Source organism: Syngnathus typhle, linkage group LG2 (assembly GCF_033458585.1).
Source record: "Syngnathus typhle isolate RoL2023-S1 ecotype Sweden linkage group LG2, RoL_Styp_1.0, whole genome shotgun sequence".
Taxonomy (NCBI): domain Eukaryota; kingdom Metazoa; phylum Chordata; class Actinopteri; order Syngnathiformes; family Syngnathidae; genus Syngnathus; species Syngnathus typhle.
In genome coordinates this window covers 23,471,554-23,494,444 of record NC_083739.1, presented here as the reverse complement: position 1 = coordinate 23,494,444, position 22,891 = coordinate 23,471,554, and the positions used below count along the sequence as shown (strand labels likewise).

General features: G+C 44.5%; 1 protein-coding gene across 4 annotated transcripts in view; it reads left to right on the top strand.

The window, feature by feature from the left end:
- Positions 1 to 596: 596 nt before the first annotated feature.
- Positions 597 to 22,891, top strand: part of dtx3 (deltex E3 ubiquitin ligase 3) — a 63,151-nt gene continuing 40,856 nt past the window's right edge. For 2 of the 4 annotated variants that reach the window (XM_061298258.1, XM_061298267.1), the window contains exons 1-3: positions 597 to 1,171; positions 1,385 to 2,181; positions 18,840 to 19,057. In XM_061298258.1, the coding sequence (XP_061154242.1) occupies positions 1,159 to 1,171; positions 1,385 to 2,181; positions 18,840 to 19,057 (1,028 nt within the window). In that variant the 5' untranslated portion in view covers positions 597 to 1,158. The remainder of the gene's footprint in view (positions 1,172 to 1,384; positions 2,182 to 18,839; positions 19,058 to 22,891) is intronic. The other 2 variants (XM_061298249.1, XM_061298276.1) reach the window with 2 other exon arrangements.

Genomic DNA, 22,891 nt, shown 5'->3' with positions numbered 1-22,891 from the left:
TTTACAGAGGTTTACAGAAACAAAGTGTTTCACCTGGCCCATTTGCGATCACCAACTAACCAACAGCTGTGTATGTGTCATGACTAGGTTTTTGGGCGAAAAAAATATTTTTCTTTACCCGCGAGGAGCATTTGCACGTACAGAGAGTGGACGCACCGATGATGTGTGAATGTGTGCGCGCGCGTGTTTACAGATGCGTGCGCGCGCGTGTGTTTACAGATGTGTGTGCGTGCGTAAGTCCAGTTTTAGAAAGAGTGGACCGTGAACGTTGCAAGTGGATGCACACAACTAAATATTCAGAAACATGTTTTCGTCGGTAATTTGTCAGTTGTTTGTAAAAGCAGTAAGCTTCATATTTGGTGCATATAAGTACAGTTTTAGAAAAAGCGGAGCGTGAACGTGTCAAGTGCATGCACACAACAAAATACCAAGAAACGCGGTTTCATCGGTAATTTGTCAGTTATTTATAAAAACAGTAAGCGTCATATTTGGTACATATTTGTCCTAAATTTAAATTCATAAAGTGTGCCATTATCTGACGGTCACCATCGTCACGGAAAGCCAGCCGCCCCTCCAGCCAATCACATCAACACTGACGAACTTCCGGGGTACGTTTTTTTTGGGTTCGAGGCTCGGCCGCAGTATATTTTTTTGTTCTAACCAAGGAAGTTTTAAATGTACAAAATTACGTGTCTAGGGCGCTGTGTCGCATCGTAAAAAGTCCAAAGACGTTATCAGCAGAAGTGACGGTTCCATTATTGAGAAGCATAAGAGTTCAATTTTGGACGCCAACTCGTGGCAATACAAGACAACGCGCTTTTAAAGCGCACCACCAGCCCCCGCCTTCTCCTCCTCGCTGTCAGGCGTTAGCTTCACTGGCTAGCAAGGCTCGCCCCTAGCTTAAGGATCAAAACAAACAAATGACAGCGGAGCTCAGCTAGCGAGTACAAGACAAGGTGCAGATAATAACTTAAAAGTATTGTTGGATATCACTAGGAAAACTGACGGCTGAACCGATGTTGCGAAATCGCTAAGTCTTCCGTCGAAGAATGGCGGACCACCGAGCAGCTGCGATAACATTGACTTCGCCGCACAATCGTCGTGTCTTGCTCGCCTTTTCTCGCCCGCTGGAAGCCTCCGTTGCCATTGAGAGGATTTATGGGCTCACAAGGTAACGGCAGTTTATGTTTGCGTGTACGCGAGTGCGTTGTTAAGCCAGTGAGTCATGTATTGTTTACAGCTGCCGTTCGTGATCAGCTGATCGCAGTTCGTGTCAGTTGTTTCTTACGTGGCGCCACGCACAAATGTGACATGTGAAGCCCAGACGACAGAATGCAACGTGTACTGGACAACATTTGTATTTGTGGACCCACTTTATGTGCAGTTTCATCTGAAGAGATGAGCGTGCGTGCCGGCCAGGGAAGTGATGAGGTGCTGGTGTCACAGGCTGTGTGGGACTACCTGGCCGCCGCTGGCAGGCCCTGGCTTCTCGACTTCCAGCACAAGCAGGGCATGACCGCTGGCATCGTCCGGCGAGGTGAGAGGGGGGGCTGCTGTGCGGTGAGGCTGCAGCCAGTGTCCGGTGCCAGGCGCGCTGGTGTGGCGGACGCTCCCGTTTCCAGCGAGACTCGCAAAGCCTTCATTGATCTGTGCCGCTCTGCCCGCAAGGAGATGAGCAAGCAGGAGGGCGTCCCCAAGAGGAAGAGGGCCCTGCTGCCCTGTGTGGGGGTCCTGGAGCCAAACGGGGAGGGGAACCTGCTTCAACTGCCAACCCAGCCCCAGTCCCGTCGCTCTCAGAGACAGCAGCAGCAGAAGTTCCGCAAGGCTGCAGAAGAAGAGGCCTTCTCCGTGCTCCACGAGGCAGCCCAACGTAAAGACTGTGGAGCATCGTCCCACGGCGAGGCGGATGACAATACATCTTGCTCCATCTGCATGGGGGACATTGTAGACAAGACTACCCTGGAGAAGTGTGGCCACTCCTTCTGCCACTGCTGCCTGGATCAAGCTTTCAAGGTGAAGAGGGCATGTCCTGTGTGTCGTCTCGTTTACGGCCAGCTGATCGGTAACCAGCCTGCCAATGGCACCATGATTGTCGAGCGGGATCCCGCCCTGCAGCTCCCAGGTCATGAAGGCTACGGGTGTATCTGCATCATTTACAGCTTCCCTCCTGGCTTACAGGCGGTGAGTAAACGTATATTTTTCCATGGAAAGGAAATCTGTGGTGGAGCAAGGTGTGTGAATCGCAGTCTTTCTTAGAGATTTTTGGGGCTGATCAGGAAGTTTACACTGCGTTCCAAATTATTATGCATAAAGCGTGTAGGAGTGCTAAGGTAGGAAATATTTTGTTTGTCAGTTAAACTCCTAGAAAGTGATGTGTGTCAGTCAGGGCTTTTTATCTCACTGAAACCAATTGCAGACACCGCTGCTAATTACCTAGCAGGTAAGTCCAATTAAAGGGGGAAACTACTTGTCCTGTCGTAGTAGCAGATACTTTTTTGAAGCAGTTGGTGCCGCCAACGTGCCCCGAACAACAAGATGTAGGGTCCTTCAGAGGTTTGCAGCTGTGCGTAAGCCATCTTTTTGACCTCCCCTATCATTGCACACAAGCAGAAACGGCTCCAGTAAGCCAAATAATACATGAAAACTGTTTTGTTCACTGATGAAATCCGTGTAACCCTGGATGGTCCAGATGGATGGAGTTGTGGATGGTTGATTTGACAATCACCCCATGCAACTAAGGCTACGGTGCCAACAAGGAGGTGGTAGAGTGATGTTTTGTGTTGGAATCTTCGGGAGAGAGATTGTCAGCCCTTTTAGGATCCCTGGATGAATTTGCATATGAATATCGATCAACAATAATGTCAGTACAGTACAGTAGAGTAGAGTATATGGTTAAACAGTAGAATAAAGTACACCCAAACTCACTTTCTTGCTCCGGTGATGTTTTTTTTTTTGTTCACCGTAAATTATGGCATGCATGCGCCCTATGATGCGGTGCGCCCTATGTGTGTGTTAAATTATTTAACAGGGATGAGAATCTTCCGCGGATCCGCGGATTTCCGTGTTTCGTTCCGTCGGGAGTATCATTTTAATGAATCGTGTAGATCCATTGAGAAAATGTGTTTTATATGGGGGCGGGGCGGCTGGCAGCAGTGTTGCAACAACAGCCGCCTTATTTTCTGCAGCATTTTGGCGCTACTTTTGTCACATCATTTGCCTACTCATTTGCCTAATTAGCAAAAGTTTTAGCCAGCATGGCCAAGTCAAGTCAAGTCAAGTTTATTTGTATAGCCCTAAATCACAAGCAGTCTCAAAGGGCTTCACATAGACAGAAATTGACAATTATTCTCAAAGCATCCCCTGATCTTAAGCTCCCAAAAGGGCAAGGAAAAACTTAAAAACCCCTAGCAGGGGGAAAATGAGAAACCTTGAGAAGGGACCACAGATGGAAGGATCCCCCTTTCAGGATCACCAGGTTGAAATGGATGCAGAGAGGGCACAAATGATACAACATGAAAATCAATTAAATAAAAAGTGGATGTCCATGTCACAGCAGAGGGCTGCCGAAAGGAGCCCTCAATTGTCCTGGCAGTGCTCTTCGAGGAGGTTGAGCTGCAGTTCCCCTATCCTGAATTGGCCACGAGAATCCAGATAGCCGCTGTCAGCATGGGTACCACCTAACCACCTCCCCGGCCGGGGAGGGGGGAGGGAGGGGGTGGAGAGGGAGAGAAAACAAACTCCAGCCGAATCGGCCACTACAGGTTAGTTAAAGGCCATGTCATAGAAATGTGTCTTTAAACGTGTCTTAAATGTTTCTACTGAGGTAGCAGTCCTAATATCCATTGGTAGGGCATTCCAAAGCTCTGGAGCCCGAATAGAAAATGCTCTAGAGCCTGCAGACATTTTCTTAGCCCTCGGTGTCGCTAAAAGGGTAGCGTTTTGCGAACGAAGGTTACGAGACGGAACATAAGGAACAACTAGGTCGACGAGATATGAAGGCGCTAAGCCATGCAGCGATTTATAGGTTAATAGAAGAACCTTGAAGTCACATCTTAAATGGACCGGAAGCCAATGTAAGTTGGCTAGTATTGGGGTAATGTGATCAAATTTTCTTGTCCGAGAGAGCAGCCTTGCAGCGGCATTTTGTACTAACTGTAGACTTTTGATGCGGGACTTAGGAAGACCCGAAAATAGTACATTACAGTAGTCCAGGCGCGACGTGACGAACGCATGTATAATAGTTTCCGCATCACCGGTCGAAAGGATCGGACGAATCTTTGCAATATTACGAAGGTGAAAAAACGCAATTCTGGTTATATTCTTAATGTGCTTTTGAAAGGAGAGAGTTTGGTCAAATATTACCCCGAGATTAGTTACAGTATCGCTTTGAGTGATAGTACGGTTATCTATAGTTATAGCGGTTTCCTTGAATAAGTGTTGATAACGAGCTGGACCAATTATCAACATCTCAGTTTTATCTGGGTTAAGACGAAGGAAGTTGAGAGACATCCATTGCTTGATCTCCGCAAGGCACTTCTCAAGATTACAACAATCCCGCGGATCTGTCATCGATAACGGCATATATAATTGGGTGTCATCCGCATAGCATTGAAAACTAATATTATATTTACGTATTATGTCCCCAAGCGGAATCATATAAATATTAAAAAGAATTGGTCCGAGAACCGATCCCTGTGGGACACCACATGTAACATTATAGAGCTCCGAGGACGCATTGCCATGGACCACTCGGTGCGTCCTGTTTGATAGATAGGAATGGAACCAGCCTAGTGCTGACCCTGAAATACCAACACAACTTTTAAGACGCCCTAATAAAATATCGAAGTCTACAGTGTCGAAGGCAGCACTAAGATCGAGTAGTAACAGTACAGACGAAATGTTTGAATCCATAGCTACGAGGAGATCATTAGTCACTTTCGCAAGTGCTGTCTCAGTGGAATGATTAGCTCTAAAACCAGACTGAAAAGTGTCGTATCGATTATTGGCGACCATGTAATCAATAAGCTGCTGCGCTACTACTTTTTCAAGAAGTTTTGCTATGAATGGGAGGTTTGAAACTGGCCTATAATTACTGAGACAGTCCGGGTCAAGATTTGGTCGCTTAAGTAACGGTTTAATGATAGCGGTTTTAAAGGCTGTTGGCACTATCCCAGAGGAGACAGACAGATTGATTATATTTAAGACGGACGGTCCTAAAATTTGAAATAATTCTTTAAGTAGTTTGGCTGGAAGAGGGTCGAGTAAACATGTTGTTTGTTTAGCCGCACTAACAATTTGTGTAAGCCTTTCAAGAGACACGCTTTTAAAAGTTGAGAGGGTTGTTGCATGATCATCAGCGTTGGTAAACGGCGTGCTCGACCGAGCGATTGGAATGCTATTCTTGATCTCATCCCTAATGGATTCAATCTTTTGAGCAAAAAATTTCATGAACTCGTCAGCTGAGTGGAAGGAACTATCGGAGGTCGGCTGGCGCAGAGTCAGCTTTGCCACTGTATCAAATAGGTGTTTCGGATTGTTTTTATTGAGATTAATAACTTGCGAAAAATATCGAGTTTTTGCTAAGATAAGCGCATCTTTATATTTCAGGAGGCTATCCTGCCATGCCTGATGGAAAACCTCAAGTTTGGTTAGACGCCATCTGCGCTCATGCTTTCTACATAATTGCTTAAGCGTACGCGTTTCATCTGTGAACCATGGAGTAGGCACTCTACGGCGAGTTTTCAGACGTAACGGCGCCACAGAGTCAATGGCATTTAACAATGTCGCATTGAATTCATTCGTAAGATTATCAATAGAGTCGGCGTATGTGAGAAAATTAGTGGTTGCCGGCGACAGTATTTCAGATAGCGCAGTTGCAGTCATAGAGTTGAAATGACGGCTCCTATAATGCTGATTGCTCTCTTGTCTTTGACAAGGAACTATAATTTCAAACTTTATTAAGTAATGATCAGACAAAACAGTAGTGTATGGCAGTACTGCTATATTTGAGGTTGCAAGTCCTCGGGATAATACCAGATCTATGGTATTTCCATTCTTATGCGTTGCTGCCTGTACAGCTTGCGTAAAACCAAAGGTATCAGTTAAAGTCTGAAACGCCGAAGTAAGTGGCTCTGACGGTAAATTCATGTGGATGTTGAAATCGCCCATGATAATTATATTATCCGCATTGGTTACGAGATCAGCCACAAATTCTGAAAATTCATCCAGGAAGCCAGAGTAAGCCCCGGGTGGACGGTAAATAACAACAAGATAAAATGACGGTAAAGCGGTGGATCGGACAATGAGAACCTCAAATGTTTTAAATACGTTGATCGAACGAGGCCTAAAACTAAGCTCGGAATTCGAGATGAGGGCGACACCCCCACCCTTTTTTCGAGGACGCGCCACATGCGAGCTCACAAAATTTGGAGGCGAGGCCTCATTAAGCGGCATCAGTTCATTAGGTTTTAACCAGGTCTCGCAGAGACCAAAAGCGTTTAGATTATGTTCTGTGATGAGATCATTAACGAGAATGGCTTTCGTATGAAGCGATCTAATATTCATAAAACCAAGTTTAAGTGTAATTGGTCGATCCGGGTGCGTATTTATCGAAGGATATTTATACGAAATGCGAGTAAGATTGTGTTCTCTAAGCCTGACATCACCTCTCAAATGTTTGTTAGCGCGGTGGGCTGATACGACCGTGGGAATCTGATAGTAAATATTTGTTACACGTGTAGAATTATCTGAAACCGGCACCGTTTCCTCAGCAAAACCGGTCGGGGTGGAATGATTGGATTTGTCTACTACCCCAGTAGAAAGTGCGTTTATGTGTACTGTCGCACTATTCAAACTATCACGCTCTAGTCTACACAAGGAGCTATGTGCATGCTGGGAGTCTAGCCTAGCGCTAGTTAACTTTATCTTAACAGACTCCAAACCCATCCTGACAGGTGGTCTAATCACCTGTGACCCGGCCTGCTCTAAAGTGACCTGTCATGTGTGGCTCAAACAGTAATCTATATTCCTAGAAAGAGTGAAGGCGCCTTCACGGTTAGGGTGAAGGCCGTCCTTCCTCAGCAGGTCGGGGCGGCCCCAGAAGGAAGGCCAGTTATCTATGAAATACAGTCCCTGCTTCTTACAGAACCCAGCCATCCATCGATTAAGGGAGACTAATCTACTAAGCCTCTCATCAGTGCCTCTCCCAGGCAGGGGGCCAGAGACAAATACTCGATGCCGACTCATCTTGGAAAGTGTTGGAGAAAAAAGACGAGGATTGTGCAAGGGAAATCGAAAGTCGAACGGGATCAGGAACTGCTTCAGATGGGCATGGCTCGAGAGCAGCGTCATCTTACAACTCGGAACACAAAGACGCTCTTAAAGCAATGCGACACTGAGCCCCCAGTGCGCTGCGGTTGCGCGATCAGACTAAATTAAGCTCCCTGCGCACTGAGGTCCACTTAAATTTTGGAAAGTACATCAGGACTTTAAAAATATTTTCTAAATTTCAGCGACGGTTCTGTCACAATAATGCGATCAGCACGGTGCAGTTGCGCGGTCGGCGACGCGCTACGTTTGCGCGTTCGGCGGAGCGCTGCAGTTGCGCAATCGGACAAAATTAAGCTCCCTGCGCACTTAGGTCCACTTGAATTTTGGAAAGTACCGTAATTTTCGGACTATAAGTCGCTCCGGAGTATAAGTCGCACCAGCCATAAAATGCCCCAAAATGTGAAAAAAAACATATATAAGTCGCTCCGGAGTAGAGATGCACCGATCCGATATCTGGATCGGATATCGGCCCCGATATCAACAAAATAGATGGATCGGATATCGGAAAATACAGCCGATCTGTGAGCCGATACTTTCCTTAATCTATTGGGACGCGGGCTACGTCATACGTCAGCAGCACGTGTGCCGCATGCCACGAGAGTTTTCTAAACAAACGCAAACATGGAGCGAACGTTCGCTTCTCTTCCCCGGGTTGCTAAGCGGACGTCAAACCCTGCGCGTTCGCTTCTCTTCGGGTTGCTAATGGGACGTCAAAGGCTGCGCGTTCGCTTCTCTCCCGAATGGGGGTGGGCGGAGGCTAATCGGATGTCAAACGCTGCGTGTTCGCTTCTCTTCCGGGGGGGTGTTAATGGGACGTCAAACGCTTTGTGTGGCGGGCTCCATCTAGTGTGGAAACTGAGAAGCTGAGCTCAAGCTTCTTGTGCGGGCCATATTCAATTATGTTTTCAGAATTTGCTGCGGGCCAATAAAAACTGGACCGTTAGTTTGGACACCCCTAATTTAGAGCAAATAACTGTGTAGTCTGCCTGATGCCATTGCCTTTGGTCTTTTCTGTTCCACATGTAGAGTTATGTAGCTTGTTAAGTCAACCATAATATCGGATCGGTATCGGGTATCGACCGATACGCAAAGCCACGGTATCGGTATCGGAACTGAAAAAGTCGGATCGGTGCATCTCTACTCCGGAGTATAAGTCGCATTTTGGGGGGCAATTTATTCGACAAACTCCAACACCAAGAACAGACATGAACGAGCAACAACAGGCTAAAAGATACCGTATGCTAACGTGACAAACACAAACAAGGAGCTGAGAACGGGCCTGACATAACATTCAGTTATTTAGAAAAAACTATTACATAAATAACACGTTTATAAAACCATCTGTGTCACTCCAATTCATTAAATCCATCGATCGTCCTTTGTCAACAATGCCGTGTGCCGCGCCGCAGTTCAAATTATTCCACAGGCCCATACAACGATATATAAACTATATTTTAAATAACTATCACATAAACAACAATATTGTCAAAACATTTGTGTCACTCCAAATCATTAAATCCATCGACAGAGGATTGACCATCGACTGGTGACAGAGGACATGTCCAGAGGATATGGCGCTTTAAAGTGTTAATTACTTTACTTGATTTTTTCTCTCTATTCATGTTTTGAATATGTTCAAGATAAAGATATCAAAGCATGTGAAGTGATCAACTATACTAAAAAAAACATGTGAAGTGGTCAACTATACTTGTAAGTAATGTGTTAATGATCAAAGTCAAAGTCAGCTTTATTGTCAATCTCTCCACATGTCACAACACACAAAGAGACCGAAATTACGTTTTTCTCTATCCCACGGTGACGAGACACATAACACGATAGACATACATGTACGCGACACAATATAAAAACAAGAAGGCAAAAATAAATAATAAATAAACAGATAACACAATAAATAACGGAGCCAGCAAGCATAGCGCAAAAGTAAAAAACATCATAAACAAAAAGGCACAAACAATAAATAAGAGTAATAACAAATAATAAATAATAAGAGCCAGTGTGCATTCAGACAGTACAGACAGTAAAAGTACAGGACGCTACGCAGAACGGGGGAGCGAGTTCAGGATCCTAACAGCCTGGAGTATGAAGCTGTTTGAGAGTCTGGAGGTGCGGGAGCGCAGGCTTCTGTACCTCTTCCCAGAGGGCAGAAGCTCGAACAAAGAGTGAGCGGGGTGACTCGCATCACTCACAATCGTGGTCGCCTTGCGGGTGAGATGGGAGGTGTAAATGTCCTTCAAGGAGGGGAGCGAAGCACCAGCAATCTTACCAGCAGTGTTCACTATGCGCTGCAGGGCCTTCAAGTTGTAGTCAGTGCAGCCGCCACCCCAAACAGCAATACAGCTGGAGAGGACGCTCTCAATGGTGCCGCGGTAAAATGCAGTCATGACGGCCGGAGGAGTGCTCGCTCGCCTGAGTTTCCGCAGGAAGTACAGGCGGCGCTGGGCTTTCTTTGCCAGTGATGCGGTGTTGGTGGACCAGGAGAGATCCTCACTGATGTGCACCCCCAGGAACTTGGCGCTGCTCACTCGCTCCACCACAGCACCGTCGATGGTCAGCGGCAGGTGTTGGGTGTGACCCTTCCGGAAGTCCACAACAATCTCCTTGGTCTTGTCGACGTTCAGCAGGAGGTTGTTGTCCCTGCACCACGTGGTCAGAAGGTCAACCTCCAGCCTGTATTGAGTCTCGTCTCCCTTGGTGATGAGACCCACCAGAGTCGTGTCGTCAGCAAACTTCACGATACGGTTGTCGCTGTAGGTTGCAGTGCAGTCATGCGTCAGGAGGGTGAAGAGCAGCGGACTGAGCACGCAGCCTTGGGGGGCCCCCGTGCTCAGCGTGATGCTGGCGGAGATTTTGTCGCCAACACGTAGTAAAGATTTGTGAGAAAAAACATATATAAGTCGCTCCTGAGTATAAATCGCCCCCCACCCCCACCCACCCAAACTATGAAGAAAAACGCGACTTATAGTCCGAAAATTACGGTACATCAGGAGTTTAAAAATATTTTCTAAATTTCAGCGACGGCTCTGACACTATAATGCGATCAGCGCAGTGCAGTTGCGCGGTCGGCGACGCGCGATCGGACAAAAATGCGCAAATGAAAAAATGCTTAAAAAAGTCTTGAAACGGATTCAAATTTTTTCCATTATTTGTAATGGGAAAAATAGATTCGGAATTCGACCGATTCGCTTCTCAAACCGCCTTCTGGAACGGATTGTGGTCGAAAACCGAGGCTTGACTGTATTATATATTCACCTTGGTAGCCCACCAAGCAGGAATATTTTTTTAACAAAACTATTGAAATTGAGTGATGAAATTAATGGTTTTGGGTTTGCTATACTGCCAAAGTCCAGGATTTTCCAGGGAGCTTTTCCCCCTGAGCCGCCTCCGGGGTGTTGCCCCTGGCCCCCTGCGGCCCCCAATGGGGGCCTGTGGGCCCTGTGGTCCCCAATAGGGGCCTGTGGCCCCTGCAGCCCCCAATGGGGCCCTGTTGCCCCTGGCCCACTGCGGCCCCCATTAGGGGTGCCTGCGGCCCATGGCCCCCTGCGGCAAGTGGGGGGGGGGGCACAGGCGCCCCAGTGGGGCATGCGGCCCCCAGACCCTGGCTACTTTTCGGTGTTTTTTTTCATTTGCCGTTCTCATCCCTGTAAATACAGTAATGGCACACATAACTGTGACTGCGCCTTTTAGTACAGTGCGCCCTTTGGTTGTGAAATTACAGTAGATACCGTCCAAAAACTGACAAATTCAATGCACGTTCAGAAGCTCCTTTTGAACAAGGGGTCCTATGTTCAAACGTAACTTCACCTATTATTAAGTTTTGATTTGAATCATGTTTGATTTCAGTTACCTTTCAGTTTGTAACCTACAAATCTGCAAATGCTCATAATTTCACAAATGACCGTTTTTTGTTCTTTATAAAAAAAAGTGTTTGGAAACTGTCGTGCATAATAATTTGGAACATTGCATTTTGAGTGTTTTATGTTGTAAAAACATACTGTTATCATTGGGTGGTGTGTTCAAAAACATTTAAATTGTACTCTAATAATTGATGACTGGGAAATTATAATGACTGCAATTCATATAAGTAATTTGGGAAAATCTGAGAAAATGTATGTTTTGAAGAATAATTTGGAACGCAGTGTAAACAAACCAAGCGCTGACATTATTACAAAATAGAGCAAAATAACTGACTTATTTTCTGCATATAGCGTATTGGCCCGAATATAAGATGGGTTTTTTTGCATTGAAATAAGAGAAGTGGGGGTCGTCATACATTCAAGGTATATGTTAAGTGTATTGCTGCTAACACAGAAGTTTCCCCATTGAGAGAATAATAAAAGATTATCTTATCTTATCTTATCTTAGACATTATACCCATTCACAACGCTAGCTGGCGGCAGATATCTTTAAAGCGAATGCTGAACTTAACTCCCCAGGCCAAAGCGAACCCTTGTCACGAAGAATAAAAATAAAAATAGCGGTAGCACGAAGAAGAAAAATAAAAAATAGCGAGAAGAAAATAAGAGAAGAGATAACAGAAAATGGAGAAACAGTAGGTTGATTCACAATTCAAAAACCAGAAGCCATTCATTTACAAATGTGATTGTACTTTAGTTTACATATTTAAATGTTCAGATATTAAGATGTGATAGACAGCATGATTTGAATAAGGCAAAATAACATGCTTTTTCTCTTGAATATATTGTTATAATCATTTGTTTCAGATGTACTGTAATTATTTTCTGTATAAAAATTAAATTTGGTATCCAAAAGTCTTTTTTTAAACTTGAGTCTTGAAAAAGAAGGGATCGTCTTATAATCAGGGTCGTCTTATTTTCGGGCCAATACGGTACTTGTGTAACGTGTATACATGGTATAAACACTGTTTTCTCAAGCATAAAAAAAAAGCCAAGTATAAACTTTGAATGATACCATAACAAAAAACAACAAGTTTAAAACATGTAAGCAACAAGTGATTGAGTCAAAATAAAATATAACAATCAGGTTTTAATCCAGAAAATTTGCTAAGCCTTGTGGTAGAAAGGTTGACCGGGTTCATAATAGACATTTCATTTTAGTCAGTATACAGCAGATGTGTCAAACTTATTTTTGTCGTGGGACTTTGAGATAGTCATAGTTTGCTTCAAAGGGCCATTAAAATTGTCAACCCAAATAAATGTATGAACGTTTCATTTTGTATATATAGTATAGGCCACACAACAAACTGATGAACTGGTTTTCAAAAAAGAGACTAATAAAAACTGTTCAAAAATTTAACAATGATTTAACAACAATCCCTCCCCCGGACGTGGGTCGCCCGGGTCCCCCTCTGGAGCCAGGCTGGAGTAGGGGCTTGAAGGCGTTGCGTCTGGTGGCCAGGCCTTTGCCTATTTGGCCCGGCCGGGCACAGCCTGAAAAGAAAACGTGGGTCCCCCTTCCCACGGGCTCACCACCTGTAGGAGGGGCCACAGGGGCTGGGTGCAAAGCAAGCTGGGCGGCGGCCAAAGGCGGTGACGTTGGCGGTCCGATCCCCGGCTGCAGAAGCTGGCTCTTGAGACATGGAATGTCACCTCTCTGGCTGGGAAAGAGCCCGAGCTGGTGTGTGAGGCAGAAAAGTTCCGACTAGACATAGTCGGACTTGCCTCCATACATAGCTTGGGCTCTGGTACTAGCCCTCTCGAGAGGGGCTGGACTCTCTTCCACTCTGGAGTTGCCCACGGTGCGAGACGTCGAGCAGGTGTGGGCATACTTATTGCCCCCCGGCTGGGCACCTGCACATTGGGATTCACCCCGGTGAACGAGAGGGTAGCCTCCCTCCGCCTTCGGGTGGGGGGGGATGGGCCCTGACTATTGTTTGTGCCTATGCACTGAACAGCACCTCAGAGTACCCACTATTTTTGAGATCCTTAGAAGAAGTGCTGGAGAGCACTCCTTCTGGGGACACTATCGTTCTACTGGGTGACTTCAATGTTCACGTGGGCAATGACAGTGAGACCTGGACGGGAGTGATTGGGAGGAACCCCCCCCCCGATCTGAACCCGAGCGGTGTTCTATTGTTGGACTTCTGTGCTCGACACGAATTGTCAATAATTAACACCATGTCTAAACATAAGGGTGTCCATTAGGGGTGTAACGATACATCGATACACATCGATTAATCGATATAATGCTCTACGATTTATTGGCATCGATGCTAAAGGTAAACATCGATTTATATCGCCGTGTTTGACCTCGGACATTAGACGCGACTTTATTTTGAAATCCAGTTCATTGTTGCTTGCTTCCTCTTTCCGGGAGCAGGGAGCAGTGCGCGGCGTTGCTGCACGTGAAAGGGGAGTCGACAACTAGCACGCGGCTCCTGGGCTGGTGCTATGGCTAGTGTCCAAAAAGACGAGGAAATTTGCACCCCTTTAGGCTTCAAGTTATTCGTTTGGAAGCACTTTGGATTCCAAAGAAAAGATGGCTCAACGGACAAGACACGTGCAGTTTGTAAATCCTGCCATGCGGTGATCAAATATTCAGGGAGCACAAATCTCGGCGCACATTTAAAGAAAAAACACGACATCAAAGTTCAGTGTTAAAGTAAGCAATTTGTATACTACAATACTCTTGTAATTTCCTAAATAAAGAGTTTGCAGTACCTTGTTGATTTTGCGTATGAATTGTTGTAAATCAGGATATTGTTCTATATTTTTTATTAAAAAAAAAAAAAAAAATCGATCGTAGAGCACTATATCGCGATATATCGTGAATGAATCGCAGCAGGCTTTAAGATATCGGCAAATATCGTATCGTAGTTCTTTATATCGATATTATATCGTATCGTGGCAAAACCCGCGATTTACACCCCTAGTGTCCATGTGTGCACTTGGCACCAGGACACCCTAGGCCGCAGTTCGATGATCGACTTTGTAGTCGTGTCATTGGATTTGCGGCCGCATGTTTTGGACACTCTGGTGAAGAGAGGGGCGGAGCTGTCAACTGATCACCATCTGGTGGTGGGTTGGCTCCGATGGTGGGTGGCAAGTGTATTTTAACGTCATGGGGTTTCCACACTTGAAAAGGAAGGACTTGACCAGACTGGGATTTCACTCTTTGTTCGGGTTTTTATTGAGCCAAACAATCAAGGTGAAAACCTTTAAACCACATACAAAAAATGGATGAGTTTAAACAACAACTACTACTACTAGGGGTGTAACGATTCATAAATACACATCGATTAATCGATATAATGCTCTACGATTTATTGGCATCGATGCTAAATGTAATCATCGATTTATATCGCCGTGTTTGACCTCGGACATTAGACACGACTTAATTTTGAAATCCAGTTCATTGTTGCTTGCTTCCTCTTCCCGGGAGCAGTGCGCGGCGTGTTGTGTTCTGAGCAGAGCAGGCACGTGAAAGGGGAGTCGACAACTAGTACGCGGCTCCTGGGCTGGTGCTATGGCTAGTGTCCAAAGTGACGAGGATATTTGCTCCCCTTTAGGCTTCAAGTCATTTGTTTGGAAGCACTTTGGATTCCAAAGAAAAGATGGCTCAACGGACAAGACACGTGCAGTTCGTAAATCCGCCCATGCGGTGATCAAATATTCAGGGAGCACAAATCTCGCCGCACAATTAAAGAAAAAACACGACATCAAAGTTCAGTGTTAAAATAAGCACTTTGTATACTACAATACTCTTGTAATTTCCTAAATAAAGAGTTTGCAGGACCATGTTGATTTTGCGTATGAATTGTTATAAATCAGGATATTGTTCTATATTTTTTATTTAAAAAAGGCAAAAACCCGGGTGTGGTAGGAGTTTGGCGAGGCCATAGAGAATGACTTTCGGACAGCTTTGAGGAAATTCTGGTCCACTATCCGGCGTCTCAGGAGGGGGAAGCAGTGCACGGTCAACACTGTTTACAGTGGAGATGGCGTGCTGCTGACCTCGACTCGGGACATCGTGAGTTGGTGGGGCGAATACTTTGAAGACCTCCTAAATTCCACCGACACGCCTTCCATTGTGGAAGCAGGGCCTGGAGACTCTGAGGTGGACTCTCCAATCTCTGGGAACAAAGTCACTGAGGCAGTTAAAAAAAACTCCTCGGGGGCAAGGCCCCAGGGGTAGATGACATTCGCTCGGAGTTCTTAAAGGCTCTGGATGTTGTGGGATTGTCCTGGCTGACACGCCTCTGCAATATTGCGTGGACATCAGGGCCAGTGCCTCTGGGTTGGCAGACTGGGGCGGTGGTTCCCCCCTTTAAGAAGGGGGACCGGAGGGTGTGTTCCAACTACAGAGAAATCACACTCCTCAGCCTCCCTGGTAAGGTCTATTCAGGGGTGCTGGAGAGGGTGTCTGTCGGGAGGTTGAACCTTGGATTCAGGTGGAGCAGTGTGGTTTTCGTCCTGGCCTTGGAACAGTGGACCAGCTCTATACCCTCGGGTGGATCCTCGAGGGGGCATGGGAGTTCGCTCAACAAATTCCACATGTGTTTTGTGGACTTGGAGAAGGAGTTCGACCGTGTCCCTCAGGAAGTTCTGTGGAGGGTGCTTCGGAAGTATGGCGTGCCGAGCCAACTGATAAGGGCGGTTCGGTCCCTGTATTAACAATGCCAGAGTCTGGTCCGCATTTCCGGCATTAAGTCGGATTCCTTCCCAGTGAGGGTTGGACTCCGCCAAGGCTGACCTTTGTCACCGATTCTGTTCATAACTTTTATGGACAGAATTTCCCTAACCCTAACCCAACCCCGGATAAACGGAAGAAGACGGATGGATGGAATTGACATATAAATTCGAGGCACAATTTGTCTTTGCGGGCCACCTAAAATGATGTGGCAGGGTTTATATGGACCTCGGGCCTTGACTTTGACACCTGTGGTGTACAGTATTTACTTGTAGCCCTGTCACAATAAAAAGATTTCCTGGGCATATATTTACCCAGAAACTGTCAAAATAAACAATACACCCATCCATCCATTTTCTGAACCCCTTAGTCCCCACGGGGGTCGCGGGTGTGCTGGAACCTATCCCAGCCGTCATCGGGCAGTAAGCGGGGGACACGCTGAACCTATTGCCAGCCAGTCGCAGGGCACACAGAGACAATCAACCATTTGCACTCGCACTCACACCTAGGGACAATTCGGAGTGCTCAATCGGCCTACCAAGCATGTTTTTGGGATGTAGGAGGAAACCGGAGTGCCCGGAGAAAACCCACGTGGGCCCAGGGAGAACATGCAAACTCCACACAGGGAGGAATCTGATGTATATAATATCTAGTGTTTTTTGTCATCTGTTTGTAACGTGGTGTTTCTTTAGATCAGGGGTGTCAAACTCATTTTTGTCGCGGGCCACATTGTAGTCAAAGTTTCCCTCGAAGGGCCATTATCACTGTCAACCCAAATAAATAAATGCCTCATATAATATACAGTATAAGCTACAAAAAAAAAACAAATAATTGTTTATTTCAAATCAGACTACTGGAAACTGTTCAAATATTTTAAAAAGATGATTTTTAAAAGTTAAGACAATTTGCAATTTTAGTATGACTTAAATTTAATGCACAATTTGTCTTCGCGGGCCACAGAAAATGATACGATGGGCCATACCTGGCCCCCGAGCCTTGAGTTTGACACCTGTGCTTTAGATGCACAAAACGGCTTTGAAAAGAGACCCAACGGAGGCGACTAAAAAATGTTCTCCAGCCTTATGGCAGGGAGCGCTAGTGATCCCGGGATGCTTCATGCACCCACCTGTAGAATAAGTGGATCTCCAGTTCAAATTTAGTGAAACACTGAGGAGCAGTCGTCCATTTATTTCGTTTTACATTCGTTTTAGTTTGTTTTTACATTTCATTTTACAATGGAGGATTACATATTAGAGATGCACCGATCCGATATCTGGATCGGATATCGGCCCCGATATCAACAAAATAGATGGATCGGGTATCGGAAAATACAGCCGATCTGTGAGCCGATACTTTCCTTAATCTATTGGGACGCGGGCTACGTCATACGTCAGCAGCACGTGTGCCGCATGCCACGAGAGTTTTCTAAACAAACGCAAACATGGAGCGAACGTTCGCCTCTCTTCCCCGGGTTGCTAAGCGGACGTCAAACCCTGCGCGTTCGCTTCTCTTCGGGTTGCTAATGGGACGTCAAAGGCTGCGCGTTCGCTTCTCTCCCGAATGGGGGGGGCTAATCGGATGTGAAACGCTGCGTGTTCGCTTCTCTTCCGGGGGGGTGTTAATGGGACGTCAAACGCTTTGTGTGGCGGGCTCCATCTAGTGTGGAAACTGAGAAGCTGAGCTCAAGCTTCTTGTGCGGGCCATATTCAATTATGTTTTCAGAATTTGCTGCGGGCCAATAAAAACTGGACCGTTAGTTTGGACACCCCTAATTTAGAGCAAAGAACTGTGTAGTCTGCCTGATGCCATTGCCTTTGGTCTTTTCTGTTCCACATGTAGAGTTATGTAGCTTGTTAAGTCAACCATAATATCGGATCGGTATCGGGTATCGACCGATACGCAAAGCCACGGCATCGGTATCGGAACTGAAAAAGTCGGATCGGTGCATCTCTATTACATATGCAAACTCAAACGATTTTCAACTATGGATTTTCGGTCGAAGCAGGAGGTCATCAGTAAAGGAAGTCCAACTCCGGAGTTAAAAGGTTTGATTTGGACAACGGGACTTCGGAGCATGTCTTTTCAAGTGGTACGCACGATCGAAAACAAGTTTTTGATTCCATGTGTTTTATTGAGTGGTTTTATGTGTGAAGACTGCTGATAGGGGATTTTAATTAAAATAGTTCAAATTAAATAATGAATAAGCAACTCCAGAGCAGCGTTCCCCAACCTTTTTTGTGATACGGTTAGGTGTCGGACAAATTTTACCCGGGGGTGACGTCAGTGCCTTCCCAGTCATGAACCTTACCGCACGTCACTGATGGAAGGGATATATGATTGTTTCAAGTAACATTCAGATTTTTAACCATTTAACCAGTTTTCAACTGTAGTCACTGAACACTGTCACCCACGTAACATCAAAGAACTCTAATGTGATGCATTCTCATGACGTTCTGCTGCACAGTAAATATGTAAAGAAAACTCAAGAAATAAAAGATATATATATAAAACTGAATTGTTAATATCACTGCATCCGTCAAACTTGGATGTCAACAATACAATTCTTGACAGCAACGCTTTTTGGCCATCAAGGTTTCTAACTGCCGAGCCGAGTTGCACCGAAGCTAGATGCTGGTTTAGCTCATGCTCGCTACTGGCGATGTTCTCATAGCCAATGCATGTACTTTAAAAATCAGCTGTGGCTTTTAACTTTAATGGTGATTTCAATATCAAATAAAATAATTGAGATTGTTGGTTTTGTCGTAATTGTCCAGCCCAAGTGTGAGAGTTGTTTCATCACTTGCTTGCAGTTAGTAGTGTGTGTTCATCACACAGCCCAGACCTTACTGATGGTGTATTTTGTAAACTCTTGGTGCCTATAGCCAGAGCATCCAAACCCGGGTGTGCGATACCCAGGAACAGACCGTTCGGCCTACCTCCCTGACAGCCCCGATGGGAACCGTGTGCTAGGCCTGCTGCGCCGGGCCTTTGAACAGCGCCTTACCTTCACGATTGGTACCTCCATGACGACGGGCTTGCAAAATGTCATCACATGGAATGACATTCACCACAAGACCTCAATATGGGGCGGGCCCCGCTGGTACGTGACATCTGTCTTTTTGTTTACAGCCAACCAGAGTGCAAAATGGTGGATGATGCAAATGATACTTTTAAGTTGAAAATTTTGAATGGATAAGTTTTCTTTTCAAAGTAAAAAGTGCATTACCACACTTTTGTTAACTGTTTACTTGTGTACATGGATTGTGATTGGTTGCACCAGTGCTAACGTGCATTGGCCTTTAAGCAATGTGCGCCATCACAACTCTGTCCGCTATCACCATTGTTGCAGTCACTCAGCTACTTGTTTCCATCATGCATTGACAGTTCTTGTGGCCGAGGTGTCTTCCCTCTGCAAGCATGCCCAGTCAAAACCAAAATAACATAAGTCTAATGACTGAATAAAATGGATTAGTCATGCTTGAAGAGTGAAATGCTGGCTGCTGCGTTAGTGTTGCAACATAGCTAAACTAATGTAGAGAATTCCAACTTGAGCTGCAAAAGTAGGCCAAATAAAATATCAACATATTTATCATCATGTCGACATTGTAAATAAGAATAGTGATATAATAATCACACAAGTTGCATACACATTACTCTTAGCCAGTGTTGGGCAAATTACTTCCAAAATGTAATTGGTTATTTACTAGGGGTGTAACGATTCATCGATACACATCGATTAATCAATATAATGCTCTACGATTTATTGGCATCGATGCTAAACGTAATCATCGATTTATATCGCCGTGTTTGACCTCGGACATTAGACGCGACTTTATTTTGAAATCCAGTTCATTGTTGCTTGCTTCCTCTTCCCGGGAGCAGTGCGGGGCGTGTTGTGTTCTGAGCAGAGCAGGCACGTGAAAGGGGAGTCGACAACTAGTACGCGGCTCCTGGGCTGGTGCTATGGCTAGTGTCCAAAAAGACGAAGAAATTTTCTCCCCTTTAGGCTTCAAGTCATTAGTTTGGAAGCACTTTGGATTCCAAAGAAAAGATGGCTCAACGGGGAAGACGCGTGCAGTTTGTAAATCCTGCCATGCGGTGATAAAATATTCAGGGACCACAAATCTCTATATTTATATTTAAAGAAAAAACACGACATCAAAGTTCAGTGTTAAAATAAGCACTTTGTATACTACAATACTCTTGTAATTTCCTAGATAAAGAGTTTGCAGTACCTTGTTGATTTTGCGTATGAATTGTTATAAATCAGGATATTGTTCTATATTTTATATTTAAAAAAAAAAAAAAAAAAAAAAGATCGTAGAGCACTATATCGCGATGTATCGTGAATGAATCACAGCAGGCTTTAAGATATCGGCAAATATCGTATTGTGATTCTTTGTATCGATATATCGTATCGTGACAAAACCCGCGATTTACACCCCTATTATTTACTAGTTACCTTTTCAAAAAATAATTGAATCAGTAATTGAATTGCTCCTTCATAAATGTAACTACCGTGTTTTCCATGCATAATGCGCCCCCGTGCATAATACGCAACTGGAAAAAAGCCTGTACCCATGTATAATACGCACCCAAATTTTGACTCTTAAGTCCGTAAACGTAAAATTATTTCAGAAAAAAGAGCATCTTTGGGAACAACCGGATGTTATTCTGCCGGTCAGTATCACTGCGCAGGCGCTAGCAAACTCGATAGCCAAGAAATGTTTCGAATTTGTGTAGGGTACATTGTGACAGCAAACGAGCAGGTGATTGAGCAAGCGTCTGATACGAGAGCATTGTGTTCGTATGGAGCGTGTTTGAAGTGAACAGCAGAGAAGAAACGAACAAGGCAAAGTGTTGTGAAATAAAATATTACCTGTAATACGCATTTAGGTAGAGAACTGAACTCTCGCTCTTTATATAGCTGACGTGTCTTGCGCATCCGTTCTGCGCATCTGTAATGGCAGGCCTCCGTATGATATCCGGTTTGCGATGGAGATTAAAAACCAAACAATATTTGACAATAACACACCATCAAGGATTGCACCATCGCATCAAACGATGTGTCGTCAATTATGAATTTTACTGACTAAGTGTGTTGGGCAGGATGGCTGAATGCGATGCGCGATTGACAACAAACAAGAAGAAAGGTGTGATTTCAAGTTTTATTTCGAGGGAGATTTTCCTCAAAAATTGTTGTACCCATGCATAATGCGGACCCCAGATTTTAGGACAATAAATTAGTTATATTTTGCGCATTATGCATTGCAAAACACGGTAATTACTAGGGAAAGTAATTGTTTATTGCATTGCCTTTTCGAAAATGTTGAATGATGTAAGAGGATTCAGATTTTTGAGCAGGTATTAACACAGTTGTATAGAATACAACATCATAGACCAGTACTTCATTTAGCTGAATATTTATTGAAAAACAATGGAAAATAACATAAACTAAATAATAATGGAAAGGAAAGGCAAAACCCCTCTGAAGTTCCTTACTCAAAGTCCCTCAAGCCTGCGCCAGTTTTGTTTTATTGTGGTATAGGTACAAAAAAATATTGTACAGCTCGGGATGAACACGGACGGCTACGATGATCACTCCTTTCCCCAAACAAATTCTCTGCCGCCGTTCCATTGCGCAGAATGTCACGTGACACGTTCCTGAAGCTGATTGGCTGACGCGAGGCATAGCGAATCAAAAGTTAGAACGCGGAGAGGCAGACTGACGTTTTTTGCATTGCGCGTTGATGTGTCCCACGCCCAAAACGCCACAAGACTGTCGCTAGAAACGTGCGGGGAAAAAATGGGTGTCAAGCAGCCGAAGTAATGTGCCACATTTCACTGTTAGTAACGTTACGTTTACTGGAAATCTATTACTTCTAACGCGGTTGGTCACGACTCCCAGCACTGGTCTTAGTAAGGCAGATTCATTAGAAGGGGATGACGACTATTGCTTCGCCGTTAATGCAGCTCAAACACACTCATTCGAATATATATATATATATATATATATATATATATATATATATATATATATATATATATATATATATATATATATATATATATATATGTATATATATATATATGTATATATATATATATGTATATATATATATATATGTATATATGTATATATATATATATATATATATATATATGTATGTATGTATGTATGTATGTATTAGGGGTGTAACGATTCATCGATACACATCGATTAATCGATATAATGCGCTACGATTTATTGGCATCGATGCTAAACGTAAACATCGATTTATATCGCCGTGTTTGACCTCGGACATTAGACGCGACTTTATTTTGAAATCCAGTTCATTGTTGCTTGCTTCCTCTTTCCGAGAGCAGTGCGCGCGGCGTTGTTGTGTTGTGAGCAGAGCAGGCACGTGAAAGGGGAGTCGACAACTAGTACGCGGCTCCTGGGCTGGTGCTATGGCTAGTGTCCAAAAAGACGAAGAAATTTGCTCCCCTTTAGGCTTCTAGTCATTCGTTTGGAAGCACTTTGGATTCCAAAGAAAAGATGGCTCAACGGACAAGACACATGCAGTTTGTAAATCCTGCCATGCGGTGATCAAATATTCAGGGACCACAAATCACGCCGCACATTTAAAGAAAAAACACGACATCAAAGTTCAGTGTTAAAATAAGGACTTTGTATACCGTTTTTTTCCGTGTATAGTGCGCAAAATTTAACGAATTTATTGTCCTAAAATCTGGGGTGCGCATTATACATGGGTACAAAAAATTGTAAAATTTTCTTTTTTTTAATTTTTTTTTTTTTTTTTTTTCTTAGAAAACAAAACCAACAACAGGACTGACCGACAAAGTCGTGGAACAAAAAGACAGGGTGACATTACCAAAGACAGGAACAGAAAGCAAACAGACATCATGACAGTAACACATGCAATGATCCGAC